The sequence below is a fragment of the Homarus americanus genome, unplaced genomic scaffold (assembly GCF_018991925.1).
Source record: "Homarus americanus isolate GMGI-L3 unplaced genomic scaffold, GMGI_Hamer_2.0 scaffold2539, whole genome shotgun sequence".
In the NCBI taxonomy this organism is placed as follows: Eukaryota; Metazoa; Arthropoda; class Malacostraca; order Decapoda; family Nephropidae; genus Homarus; species Homarus americanus.
The window spans coordinates 3092427-3107073 of record NW_024725489.1 but is presented as its reverse complement, the minus strand read 5'-3'; the positions used below and the strand labels follow the sequence as shown (position 1 = coordinate 3107073).

General features: G+C 36.9%; 1 protein-coding gene across 2 annotated transcripts in view; it reads left to right on the top strand.

Moving 5' to 3' along the window:
• Positions 1-14647, top strand: part of LOC121864989 (CCAAT/enhancer-binding protein zeta-like) — a 42621-nt gene that overhangs the window by 19766 nt on the left and 8208 nt on the right. For both annotated transcript variants that reach the window (XM_042364249.1, XM_042364250.1), the window contains exons 12-15: positions 2043-2276; positions 6298-6454; positions 7517-7649; positions 11615-11796. In XM_042364249.1, coding sequence (XP_042220183.1) covers positions 2043-2276; positions 6298-6454; positions 7517-7649; positions 11615-11796 — 706 coding nt within the window. The remainder of the gene's footprint in view (positions 1-2042; positions 2277-6297; positions 6455-7516; positions 7650-11614; positions 11797-14647) is intronic.

Genomic DNA, 14647 nt, shown 5'->3' with positions numbered 1-14647 from the left:
TATGTGAGAATTCTGATACAAACTGAGAGTGTATTAGTGGAAGAATTGTTTGGGTTCAAGAAAGGAAGAGGAAGTGTAGACCAAGTGTTTGCATTCAGGAACAGCCAAGTATATTAATCAATTCAGTTTGTTGGGATGTCTGTCTGTTGGTTTGTTTGTCTCTCTGTTTGTGTTCTAGCATACCTGTTTATTTTATTTTGTATTATATACAGGGGGGTTCCCGGTTTATGAACGGGTTGCGTTCCTAAGGACGTTCTTAAGTCGGATCTGCACATAAGTCGGAACACATGCTATGTGCATACCGTATTTACGGAACAACGTTTATAATCCCACTGTATGATAGCCTGAGTCCTTATATACATATAAAATTACTTAATTTATGACAAAAGAAGAAATAGAATGACAAAATACAGTAAATGAAAGTAAAAAACAAGCCATCAGGTAAATAAAAAGCTCCTCCCTGAATTACGACGGGGTTAGGGACCGACATCCAGGTCGTAAGTCGGAAATGCTTAAATAATACCGGTACATAGAAAATCTAAAATGGGTGTCTCTTTTTCTTCTCAGCACCTCAAAACTCTCACTTTTAAGCTTGCCAGCCATTTTAAAGTGAATTACAAACGAAAAGTTTGTCTGTGTACTGACTTTGGGACTCGAAAATACGTAATTTGACCAAATTTTGGTACGACTGAGGCAGGTCGTAAGTCGGGGAGGAGCTGTACTGTAAATTTCAAGTTTAACCCCGTTCGCATCAGCGGGCATTTGTAAGTTGGACGTTCGTAAATTGTAGACCCCCTGTAAGAAAATTTTCACAGCTGGTCTTTGTTTGTCATGAGGGTGATTCTCCTCACTTACTCTCACCAACATTTTGTGAGTGGTTTGTGACAGTTTACTTACTGCCTAACCACTTAGTACCCGAGAATGATGTATGAATAGTGTGAAGAGCATCTAACATCATGTAAGGTAACCATTATAAGTAATAATAGAACCCCCATAATGCTTCATCAGTCAGCTATGGCCTGCGAGATGGCTGCACACGTTGCCATTGTTACATGTAAAGAAACTTTAAAAGTTGTAGGAAAATAATTTCAATACTGTGAGGACATTTGAAGACATTGTCAAGATATTGGACTTATCAAGTTGTGCGTCAGTTCCACAGAAACAAGTCATCCATGTGCTCCATCAAACATTTTGAAAATGAGATATGCAAAATCTTTTTCTTTTATAAAATGTATATTTATAATATTTATGTACATTTATTGACCATTTAAGCTGTTTCTGTATTGTATAGGATACACGGTTTGTAGGAGTTCACGCAGTTGTTAATATTAGGTAGTATAGAAAATGGCTTTTTACATAAACTCCTCCCCGACTTACAACCACCCGCACTTACGACCTGCCTCAGTCATACCAAAATTTTATCAAATTACGTATTTTTGAGTCCCAACGTCAGTACACAGAGAAAATTTTCATTTGTAATTCACTTTAAAATGGCTGGCAAGCTTAAAAGTGAGAGTTTTGTGGTGCTGAGAAGAAAAAGAGACACCCATTTTAGATTTTCTATGTATTATTTAAGCATTTTTGACTTACGACCATTTCGACTTACAACCTGGATTTGGGTCCCTAACCCTGTCGTAAGTCGGGGAGGAGCTGTATGCAGTATACAGGGGGGACCTGAATATAGGCGAAATACACTCTTATTCAAGGCTCCCGACACATTACCCTCCCGTACTTTGAGAACCTGCTGTATATTTGAAAGATCTTGGTACAGTGGTGGTTTACAGTTTATTGATATTGTTGTTATGGGAATTGGGTCAAATTTCCAACACAGCTGGAGAATTAAGGGAATGCATTACTGTACTGTATAGTTGTAATCTTCATTCTTTCCTGGTTACAAAATAGTAGTTAAGAAGGTTATTCCTTCCTGTAGTCACTTTCACTTCTCTCAGTTGTATATACTTTTATTCCAACACATGAAAAATTTTAATTTAAATTTTTTATGAAGCACTAATATTTTATTTATTTCCCTTTGCCTTTTTCAGGAATTGACAGATGTTACTAAAAATTATCAAGAAAAGTTTCCCTCTGCATCAATTGAAGAAAATAAAGTCAAAATTGATTGTTCTGAAATGTCTTCTAGTAAACCTAATATATTTTCATCATGGATGCATCGTGGACCATCAACAACTGCTCTTACAGTTTATGATCCCTACCACCGTAACCCTTTATATTGTGGGGCTGAATATAGTCCTGTGTGGGAACTTGGATACCTTAAGGTTTGTAATTACTCTAAGATGAGTTTGAGTGAAGTGAAAATTGCACATATGTGTGAGTTATTAAATTTATTGAGAGCTCAACCCAGGCTGTGCAAATTATGTGGAATATTTACCTGTCCTGGGCAAGTGACTTGAAATTTCCTTGCCCAGATGTTTTTTTACTTGCCCTGGCAAGTTTTTGGAGGAAATCTGCTTACCAAGATCTTTTTATGGGAAAAGTTAATATACATCTTAAAACATTCAAATTTATTGTGTGTATCAACTCAGATCACTTGTGTTTGTCTAAATGCCTTTTACCATCACCCTTCATAATTCCACTCACCTCACACCTGCAGGATATGTGGAGAGTTGGAGATGGTATCTGTTATATCCTACCCTAATTACCCCATTTCTGGTGTCAGTGGCAGTAAAAGTTGTCTGTGAAATCATAGCTCTTGTCACCTCACATTTACAGCCTCTCAGCTTGGATCTTCCTCTGAAATTTTGACAACTTAACACCAATTGACGAAAGGTGGTTGACTGCTTAATGTAGATAGATTACAAGCGCCTGAAATATTATTAATCTTGGTACACTGATGACAGTTGGTCCGAAGATGGATCTCCCTGGTTAAACTTGTACAGGGAGGTGGGGTCATGCAACACCTGACAAATTCTCGTTTAGTTACAGTATTTACCTCTCAAAATATTAGCTTATCCGCCGGGTAAGTGCCAGACATGGACATAAAAAATCGCTTGTCCGTGCAGGGCCGAAGTGCTGGAAACTGTTAATCTGCACAGCCTGGTTCAACTCCATCATTGTGGCATGGCCAAACTGGTGATGAAACACAATACACATATTTGGATCCATCTTCATCATCATCATCATCATCATCTATGTTTTAAGGATCCATGCATGTGTGGGTTAGCTGCAATTACCTGACAGCAGCTCTTTCTGCTGCACAGACTCTTGCAGCCTTTTTCTTAAAAATTTCAATTCTATGTTATTTCTTATAACCTCTCCCCATGTCATTCTTGGCCTACCCCTGGCTTTCCTCCCCTCCACATGCAGAGTCAAACATCTTTTAACTCGGTCATTCTCTTCAAAGATCACAAACACCAATTTTTTGTATTAAAGGAATTAATGATCCCAAGACCCCAAATTAAACACAAGTACAGTACATGGTTCAATGTGATACAGTTATAAACTCAATTTTGCACTCAACATCTAAGGAGCTGATGCACATACAATACAAAAGGGGTGACAGGCCTTGTGAAGGACTTGTGTGTCTGGGAGAAGAAGTATGTCAGTGAGATGGTGTGGTGCAAGGTTACTCAGGTAGGAGAGTGCCAAAACATGCCCGGTATAAAACTGAGTTCCAGTACTGTATCTGTTATGTATCATTGAGAGCAATGTAATTATGGATGAAAGCATCTGGCATGTGAGTTTCTACCTCATGATTGGTAAAATTAAGGCCATTTCATAGGCAAAAAGAGAGAGAGGGAGAGAGAGAGATTTATCACAGCTTAGCATAGTAAGTGACAGTGATGGGGTCCAAGCCCAAGTATCAATATAACATTCAGATAATGTATATATTTTTTTATTTTGGGGGCGGGGGGGGGGAGAAAATAACAATTATAATAACTCTTTGACTAAAAGCTGAGAACACTGATTACACAAAATACTCTGGTCATTGATTCCACAAATCTGTAAAAAGAAGGATGGTAAAAGAATTCTAAAAGGATCAAAGAATTCTAAAAGGATCAAAACCTTTTGAGATTATCCTAGTGTACCCAGCTGATTGGTAACTAAGCTATGGAAGAGGAAGTTATCCACAAACCTCCTACCTTTTACTGTAATTACCGAGATAATCAGTGCCACTTTATCCTGTCTTTGGGAGATTTTTTATTTTTTTAATAGTTTTGTATTTTTCCTTAGTAACTTTTGTTGGAAAGTATGAATTATCACAAACTGGTGATTTTCATACAATTTGGCTGGTAAATGAAATTGATGCGACTTGTCCTGTTTTGTGAAGTGCCAGTCACTGAACTAGAATAGGTCTACGTCTCTTATCTACAGGTACCGTACATAACTTTTGGAAAAATAATTTTAACTGTAAATTTTTATTTACTGGTACTGTACAGTAATACCTCGTTTAGTGCTACCCCATAGAGCATTGCTTCATTATAGAGCTCTTGCTTGCATCTTGGAACTCTAGTTTTACTTGAAAAAAAAATGAAAATCCGTAAATGAAGTCAAAAGCTATGAGTCCAAACACTCAAAACACGCCAAGAGCATCTCTCTCACTCACTCTTTCTTTCTCGAGTACCCATGACTACAGTTGATTATTAAATGTGTTTTATAATACCCCTGTATTATATTAAGTGTAGGTTTTATTTCCTGTATGACTTAAAATTGTGTGTGGTTAACTGAAGCACAGGTGCATGGGAGCAGGTGTGGTGATGGGTTGAATGTCAACTGTTGAGAAGCCAGATACTTTCTTCCATAATTACATTGCTGTCACTGATACATAACAGATACTGGAACTCAGTTTTATACCCGTCATGTTTTGGCACTCTCCTACCTGAGTAACTTTGCACCACACCACTCCCTTCCACTCCACCTCTCTTATCACCCCCACCTTTCTGCCTTCTCTCTCCATTTTTTAAATGTTATGTAACATAATGTTGAAGTGATACAACACTGCTCATTTATATTTACACTCTATTTTGTGGGTAGACATCAGCTGTTCAATAGCGTCTGGCAGTGTTGCAGCCAGTGTTACCAAAGAAACTGACAGACGCATCACCTCCTCACCACTTAACACAATCTCCTTCACCACCTCCATCATTACCACCCCCATCATCATCACTACCATTATCATCACCTAAATTTCAGTGATGCAGAGATGGATTAGCTTCAGCCAGAGCAGATTTGTGCACTATCCACTGCCTCCTGCGTCCCTTCCACCCACTGTGTTTCACCGACACGCTGCTCCTCTCTCTCATTCTACTATGATTACAATATTGTACAGTACACTACATTACTTATTCATTAATTCATAAAGATATGTACAGTAAATGTAATAATCTGTGTTTATTGATACCTGTACCTTTCACATGCAGTATTGTATACATCTCATAGGTAAATAATAATGTCATCAGGAATGCATCTCCATATATATAAGGGTATAATGACCCCACAGAGCTCTGTTTCGGGTAGCGTTCCATTTTTCGGGAACGTATCCTGAGCACTAATCGGGGTATTACTGTACATGTATCCCTCGCTTAGCGAATTGGTTAGGTTCATTAGGTAAATTTTTGTATATTTAATAACAGAACAAATTGGAAAAATAGGATTCTGTTCACCAATGACAAGAACACCCCAATATTTTACCCCAAAACATGAAATTGGTTCATGAACAAAAAAACCTACCTAACAAATGAAACATAGTACAGGGTACCTAAATACTGTATTTTACTACCTAACACGTTAAGATAATTAATAGAATACAGTATAACTTTGGTTTATTACCTTAAGGGCTCACCACAAGGGGTGAAGAATGGCAGAACGAAAGACACGGGCTGGGGGTAGATGCGGAAGTGAGGGGGAGAAGGTTGTTATGATCACAGAGCAAGAATACTTCGGTTCACATTTCTCCAAAGTGGCCGCCCCAGCTGACTCCCTGGGGTGCGTGATTTAAATTTTGGCTGGAACCAAAATTCATGTGAGCTAGGGTAAATTTCGTTAAATAAGAAAGAAGTTTTAAATTAGAAAATTTGTGAAAGCGAATTTTAGTAGCTCGAATGTTCGTAAAGCGAGGGATACCTGTACTTTATTCTCTGAAAATTTACATTTGTTTATTTTATGTTTTTGTGATGATTATCGTGTATTACAATGCTTATTAGGAATTTATTAGAAGTAGGTCATTCAAAGAGTAGGTTTTTAGAGACTGAAAATGGTATTTATGAATTTTGCTATTGGCAGAGGTTTCTGGATTACTGTATTGGATCTTTAAGTGTGTACATATTAAGATATTTGCAGGCACACTACCACCCATCTGTATCACTGTTTGCAAGCAAACTCATAAATGGCGAAGCTATTGAGTATTCTGGAGATCCACTTCAAGACTTCACACTCATGAGATTCCTTGATAGATTTGTCTACAGGAATCCCAAGAAAATGACTGGCCAAAAAGATGGTAAGTGATTATGACTTAAAATATTAAATGCTAGCTTAGTATTTTTTAATATGTTTTCAATAGCAAAATGAAATTATTGTTGCTTTTGGTTTGGTGTTTTTAGAGGCAGTATAGTGGATGGCTTCAGTCACACATGGCAGTAGTGATATGCATATGCTGTTGCATGAAGTCAGGATTTTTCTTCATTACTGCTACTCTACACATTACTCTTGCCCTTTCTATTCCCTTTCCTTTTTCCCCATTCTTTTCTTAATACATTCTCCACATTTTTGCTCGTGATGGAGGCATGGGAATTTTCTGTTATTGGCTAAATTGACAGTCATGAAGATACAGAACATGTTATTGTTAGAAAATAATATCATGAGCATTGAAGAAATGTGACCTTTTGAAGTTTTCAGTATTTATGAATATTAACAGTCAAGCAAAACTTTTTTTTTTTTTTTTAATAGTAGGTAGATGATTTAAAATAAAAAGAAATTTAAAACCATAAACTCCCAATATCCATGGCCTCGCATATCAAGATTACCACCTTGTAACATCAGTTTTCAGAGTTGGGTGCATTGCTTACTGTGTGCTGTGTTAGGACTTGCCACTGGCTAATCATTTAATCATGGTTTGAACAGTTGTCTTTTCATAAGTTTACTCATCTAATGACATCTACAAAGCATCAAAGTGACAGTGAAAGGTTTGCATTGTAACGAGTAGACATATAACACTTACTCTTATGTAGAAAGTGGAAATACTGTAATACAAAAATTAGATAAGGGTGCATTGATGTGTCACCTGATGAGTGAGTCTTATGAAGATGGTTAAGCTGTATCATATCAAGAAACAGTATTACTTACTTACTCATGGATTATGAATTACTGTAATTTTATTCTGCTCTACAATTTATGGTTTTAATTAATCATCACACAATTAGACATTTCAATACCAAGGACACTGATTTTAATTCTTCTCTTTTAGCATTTTCTTTCTTTGTATTTATTATTATATATCTCTACATGTAAAATAATCTTCTCTTGTATGCCACACTTAATGTTTTGGTTCTGGCTTTTTTAGGTGCAGGTGGAAATGTACTAGGTCGACGAACACAATACATTCCTCTTGGTGCTCGAGGAATTGCAGTTAACAGTGAACAATTCAGTTTACTAGATCCACAGAAAGTACCAGAAGATGAACACTTCTTCCACAGGTATTAACCAGGTTAAAAAATTTGTTTTTGGTTTTTGGCCATGTATCATATGAGCTTGTGGGCCTTAGAATCATCTTTATTTTGGTAACTTTAACATCTTACCAAAGGTATAAGCACAGCATTATAATCATAATACAGGTACCAGACTATTTATCTGCCTTCCAGGAAACTGAATTTATCAAAAAACTGTCTGTTTTTGAAGCTGGCAGGTTTGCTTGGCCACTTTAGTTTTGCTTTACTAGTGCCATGATGGTTTCAGTTTTAAACAGCCAATGTTTGTGTTTTCTTTCCTCTCTCTTCTTTTTGTGGCTATTTACCCCAATTTATCATCATTATCATCTTTTAACACATCTAAAACACGAGCAGCAAATCCACTTGCTAATGGAAAGTTCAAGATTTTTTTCTCCAACAATACCCTTAATGCATCGCCATAGTCTTTGTTTATTTGTCGTGAGGGTGATTCTCCTCACTTACTCTCACCAACATTTTGTGAGTGGTTTGTGACAGTTTACTTACTGCCTAACCACTTAGTACCCGAGAATGATGTATGAATAGTGTGAAGAGCATCTAACATCATGTAAGGTAACCATTATAAGTAATAATAGAACCCCCATAATGCTTCATCAGTCAGCTATGGCCTGCGAGATGGCTGCACACGTTGCCATTGTTACATGTAAAAAAACTATAAAAGTTGTAGGAAATCATTTCAATACTCTTAATTGATATAAAAATAAAGAAAATTAATATAAAACTATAATAAAAAAATAAGAGCGTGGGTGTTTATTCTGTGTGGTACGTGAACGTATGTATGGAGGCAGGGAACGGTTTGCCAACAGCGTGTCGGCGGATTTGCTACTTAGGCTTATTTCAGTTTAAACATGTGCACTCCTGTTGTAAGCTTATTTCATCCTCTTTACCGCTGATTGTCAAGTTTAGTTCAATTTTATCGTTGTTCCTACCTTGCCTTACCAGCCTAGGGTGACGTCATGGCATGCACACAATGCAGTAGCCACACACATCTCTGAGTCAGCTAGGTGGCTGGCTCGTTGCCCAGAGGTTTGAAGTGGAAAGAACTATTTTTGTACGTAAAATATAAGTGATTGTATTTTATGATGTGCTATGTATCATTTCCATTTATATTATTATAGTACAGTACTTTCTTTTCATTTTTGGCGTATGCTAAATAAAGAATAACAAAGGATTAGAACCTATTCCCATTTACTCCATGTTATATCTACCTGACAATGAAGTGGACTTAGTGAACATACAGGTACACCACCGATTTTCTGGGAACTGATGGTCCGGCATCTCCTTTTGTCAGGACAAAATTACGAGAGGGCACTTAACTTCTCTTCCTCCCTCCCAGCCTGGGTGAAGCTAGTTTTAGGCTTGAAGTTTTTATCTTATAAAATGTATCTGATTAGACTTAGCAGAATATAAATTGAATTGCTGGAATTCTTGTAAGATAATAATTAATTTGAGTATAAACATCACATATTTGCACAAGAGATAAAATTTTTAGTCTAGTCTAGTACATTTGAGTACAGTACAAAGTCTGTACAGTAATGTTGTTCAAAATTATGGCTTTTTCACATTTAATTTACATTTAATATTTGTTTAATTTTAGTTTCTAGCAGTCCATGGTGCTTTAGAGACACAGGAGGTGTATAATTAGTGGGTCGAAGGTGTATTGTTGAATTATTATAACCTGACCTCGGTTGGTCCGGCAAAACGGATAATCCGGCAAGGCTTTAGAACCAAGGGTGCCGGAAAATCAGTGGTGGACCTGTCCTCACTTCTTTGCCAGATGCGTATTTATAATACAGTGGTCCCTCTGTTAACGAATGGTTCGGTTAACGAAATTTCGGTTAACGAATTACCTTCCATAAGAATCTTCAATTCGGTTAACGAACAAAAATTTGATTAACGAAATCATTATGAACATCACGTTTTGTTGTGAGCATCAGCTGATGGGCTAGTCTGCCAATTCTGTTATCTGTTCTATGTTTACATTCGTTTCCAGTGAAGTAAATATCAATAAAGTTGTGCTCTTTAATATTTTTGCATTTTTTATGTTAAAATTATTCGTCATTTTAACATTTATTTAACATATTGATGATATATGCAGTATAGGGAACTAGTTTTTTGTGCGCCCATCAGCCGCTTGACTCGCCCACCAGGCGTCAGTTGGGCTCTGTTGACAGTGGAGTGAACATCTATTTTGTTGGTTTCTTGAATATTTTTGCATTTTTCATTGAAATTATTGGTCATTCTGAAATTTAGTTAACATATTGATAATATATAGCGCAGTGCAGTGTTGATTTAAATAAAATAATCTTGAATTACACCAAGTGAACTTAAAATTTTATTGGTGAAATGATAGCATCAAGCATGGGTCCCCTGAAAGGTGATTTCTCCTCTATCCCCACTTCCTTCTCTTCTCCCTTCTCCTCCACCCCCACTTCTAATTCCCATCATCATCATCAACCAGGAACCTTCAACATACACACCTCAAAGTAAGTGTAATTTACTGGAACGAATTGTGTTTGTTAACTGAGGGACCACTGTACTTTAGCCACCTTAAAATAATGTTGGTTGATGCAATTGAAATTTGTGCGTTCTAGTTATCGTTGGTAGCTGTTTGAGGCGTTGGGACACTGCACAAATCTTCCCATGACGTTGGATGTTGTTGTTCTCCCTGATTTTTCTGAATTTTCCTTGAGTTGTCACCATTTCCATGTTTACCAACCATTATGGTAGGAAATAAGCCTCTTACAAGTGATAAGATAGCAGTTATTTTTCTACTGAGCAAAGAGGATAAGCCTCTTAAGGATACATGTATTTAAAAAATTACCGGTGTACCATTGAGATCTGTGCATCATTAGGTGAAGAAATGTAAAGATGGTGAACCCCGCTCAACATCGTCCCATGCTAAACATCCTGGGAAGGCCAGAAAAACCTCTCCCTGAACTCTGAATGTACTTAAACATCAAGTGGAGACAGATCCACGCTTGAATGCTCAGGAAATAAAAGAAAAAATCCCAAGTGTTCTTATTAATGTGTCATTAAGGATAGTTCAGCACCACATAAATAAAGACCTGAAGTATTGGAGCTGCTGACCGCCTCTTAAACCACAGCCGACTGTGCGCACCAGTTAATAAAAAATTTGCTTTTTGTAAGAAATATGGTGCGTGGGATAAAGCTAAATTCCGTAGAGTTTTGTGGAGTAACAAGACCATGTTTTTGGTGACTGGCAACAGGTTTGGTCGTGTTTAATGGTAATGAGCCACTGGACCTTAGGTACACTGAAGTACCCTGCTATGCTTATGGTATGGGGGTGGTTTAGTTACCATGGTGTAGGGGACTTAGTAGTATTGCCAAAGAATATTATAATGAACAGGTATAATTAACTAGAGCTTTTGAATGATCATTTCCCTGACTTGTTTGAAAAGTGCAAGACAGAAGTGTGTCCGTCACATTGAGGGAGGGAGTAAGGTTCAGCGGTGACGCAGTTTCAGCCCACTGCCTCGATATATTCGTTCACTTCCTACACATACACACCCATGCTCTTCATTTTTCTGAGCTTATTGTTTTATATTATATTTCCTTTATTTCTAAGCCACATTAGAGTATTATAATGATTTTTTTTCTCTAATGAGCAAGGACAAGCGATAAACACAGTACAGGGGGTAATTGGGGAATGCTCATGAAAATGCGGGGATTTGCAGAAAAACAGACTTCTGAGACACAAATTTGTGAGGTCACACTGTACTTCTGTCAAGTTTTCTTTACTATTCTTATTTTAATTGAATACAAGAAGCAAATGACCTGTTCCCTGGCAAGACTTAAATTAATGGGAGGGGGGGGGTCTTGGTTCTGGCCACTCTACATCATATTGAGAAAAAGTTTGAAAGAGTGAAATATTTCTTCTTTTTTTTTGTGTACTTTTTTTTATGTACTCACAGGTACTTCACACAATACAAGACTAGAGTGAAGAAAGAGCCGGTGGATGAGGAGGATTCTGGTAGTGTTGAAGATGAAGAATTTGACCAGTATCTTGGCAGGATGCAAGGGGTGGGTGCTGATGATGAATTGGATATGGATGATGACATAGACTTTGCTGCTGGAACCACCTCCACTTCTCATAGTTAGTGTTTACAAGTGTTTTTTAAATATAATGATTTCTCGATTTTCAAATAGCTACGTACGCGGTGTGATTTTCATTTTTCAATTATTATTATTTTATTTTTTTACAATAATCCCTCGCTAATCATAAGGGTTATGTTCTAGAATTCTACCATGGTTGGCAAGGGCCGAGACTTGTGTGAAATACAGGGTTAGGAGAAGTGAACCCTGAGAGACATACCTAATGTCCTGTAATGTACAGCGCAAAAGTTATTCTGTATTTAATTTTATTTAATTTCTTATTATTATTATACTGTATAAAAGTACTGTACAGTACACTGTGTGTGTATTAGGAAAACATTAATTTTCTTTTTTTAATTACTATACACCCACCTTTCGTTTTACGCGGGCGTTATGTTCTTGGAAACCACTGCTTAATTCAGAAACTCATAAATTAAACATAATTTTCCCATAAGAATACATGTAAATGGTACAGGTTAAGGGAACCATCATATACCCCACAGGGTACGAACATTGCTCTCACTTAAACCAAGCACGCGGCCAACCTCCGATACAAGCTCTCCTCTGTGAAGGCGGGTGATCACATTTAATTTCACGTCCATTGCCTTTTTAGCTTTAGGTGCCCCAGAGGAGGCAGATGGACGTTTTCCAGACATGCTCAATGGGGAAAACAGCGTTTAACACTAAATAGGTATATGATAAACACACACTGAAAATGAGAGCACAGAGAAAAAGTAGTGCTGGTGTGAACTGAGAAAGCAATACGCGGGAAGCTTGCTGGACGTCTTCACAGTTGTTGTACAGAATACTTCATTATCTTCATCATTAGAAGTAATAATCTTTATTATTACATTATTATAATAATTATTATTATTAATAATAATATTAAAATTGTTGATGTTGATATGACTGCGACTTCATAGTAATAAGTTACAAGCACTTCACCAGGCATCACATGTGACTCCACTGCCAGGCAACCAGGTGAATATGCACGGCAAATATAAACTGTCTTGACAGCCTTATTTAAAAAATAGGTCCGCGTAAATTAGCTTTTGGTATTAATTGAACAATCGCATTATTCCAATAACGCTTAAATCCAACGCACCTAAAACTCGAGTATCAAGAAAATGTCCCCCTGACACCACACACTTGGCCCCAACGCTCTCCATAACAATGCAAATACTGTACAGTAGAACGTTGATTTAATGCGAGATACGTTCCAAGAGACGTCGCTTTAAATCAAATTTGCACTAAATCGAATTGTTGTTTCAATGGAATAATTTAGTTTGGTACTTGAGAGAAACACAAAATACTAAAAAGACTTTTATTAATAAATAAATATGGATGACAGTTTTATACCCTTCAAAGTTTGCTTATGTAGATGTGTATATGAACAATATATTTTGAAAGTATTTTGTTTTATGACATGGGATCATGCACATAATGGTACTGAAAATTTTTATAATAGCTGGACCTGTCAGAGTCGGTTCATTTCTGCACATATCTCAGTTATCCTATAGCATGGGCACTTGTGGATATAGCGCATGTTTTTGTTTATCTCATATTTTTTTGATTTATTTTGTTTTATTCTACTGATAAAACTTCAGAAGGTATGGCTGCTGCTTCTTCTTGTTCTGGCACAGTGTTAAATGATGACTATTGCCAGGACAGTAAAAAGTCATATAGTGTAGAAGTGAAGGATAAAAATAGGCAAATTGATTTAAAGAGGCCAGAGAAAGGAAGAGGACCTTGGTGTGGTAGATGATAACAGATTGTTGTTTGAGGAATATATACATGATGAAGTGACAAGACAAACCACTTGATAGACCTGACCTAGCAGGTATTCCCATTGCATTGGGTTAGAAATCTTCTGAAGTGACTGTGGAAACCCACAAGTCATTTCAGGTCAAGAATGTGTCACAACCATGAAAAAAGATCTGCATAAGCTGATCAAATGTTTGCAGGACTGCCAAATACATTTTATTTTAACATTGCAAAATGTAAGACTGCAAATGGGCTATGCCAACCCTAACCAAAACGTTTTGTGAATAACGCATTCTTGGATGCTATTGAAAAGGAAAAAGATTTAGGAGTTGTGATGGCAATCACTGAAGGCAACAGAAATTTAGGAATTATAGGAATTACCTTTTAAATACTGTTCAAAGAAAAATAAATGCTTTTCCAACATTGTGAGGATCTCATATGTTCCCATCTGGATCACTGTACTGTATACAGGCATAGAAACCATACCTCCAGAAAGACTTAAACATCCCAAGAAAAGATGCAACACAGAATGATAAGGATGATTACTGAATTATACTATCTGGATTATCCATGAAGACTGAGGGCCCTAGGATTGACAACTCTTCAAACAAGGCACAGTAGGGTGGATCTCATAGTCTCAGAAAATCTTGACTGGAATGGAAAACAAAATCCAAGATACTCTGCTGGACAAATATAAAGAAATACTTCTTCATACAGAGGGTGGCAGACCTATAAAGTAGTGTACCAGCTCAAGCTGTCAAAACAAAAACACAAAATAGCCCTGGACAAGACTGTCTTGAACATGGAAGAACCTATACAGGCCACAAGCCTCCTTCCTTCGTCATGGCCACCTCTAGTTTGGATGGCCATTAGGTAAATTAGGTCGGTGAATAGGTAAGAAGGTAATTTAAACCTGGATACCATGGTTGTTAGAATGTTGTGCTATGTATAAAATTAGGATGATTGTTCACAGATGGAAAACTTACAATTGCCATTGGATTACTGTACTATATACAAAAAATTGACTGACATTAATAGTATCATCATTAAAGTATTTTTACCATTGGTAAATACCAGAGTTGTCACTC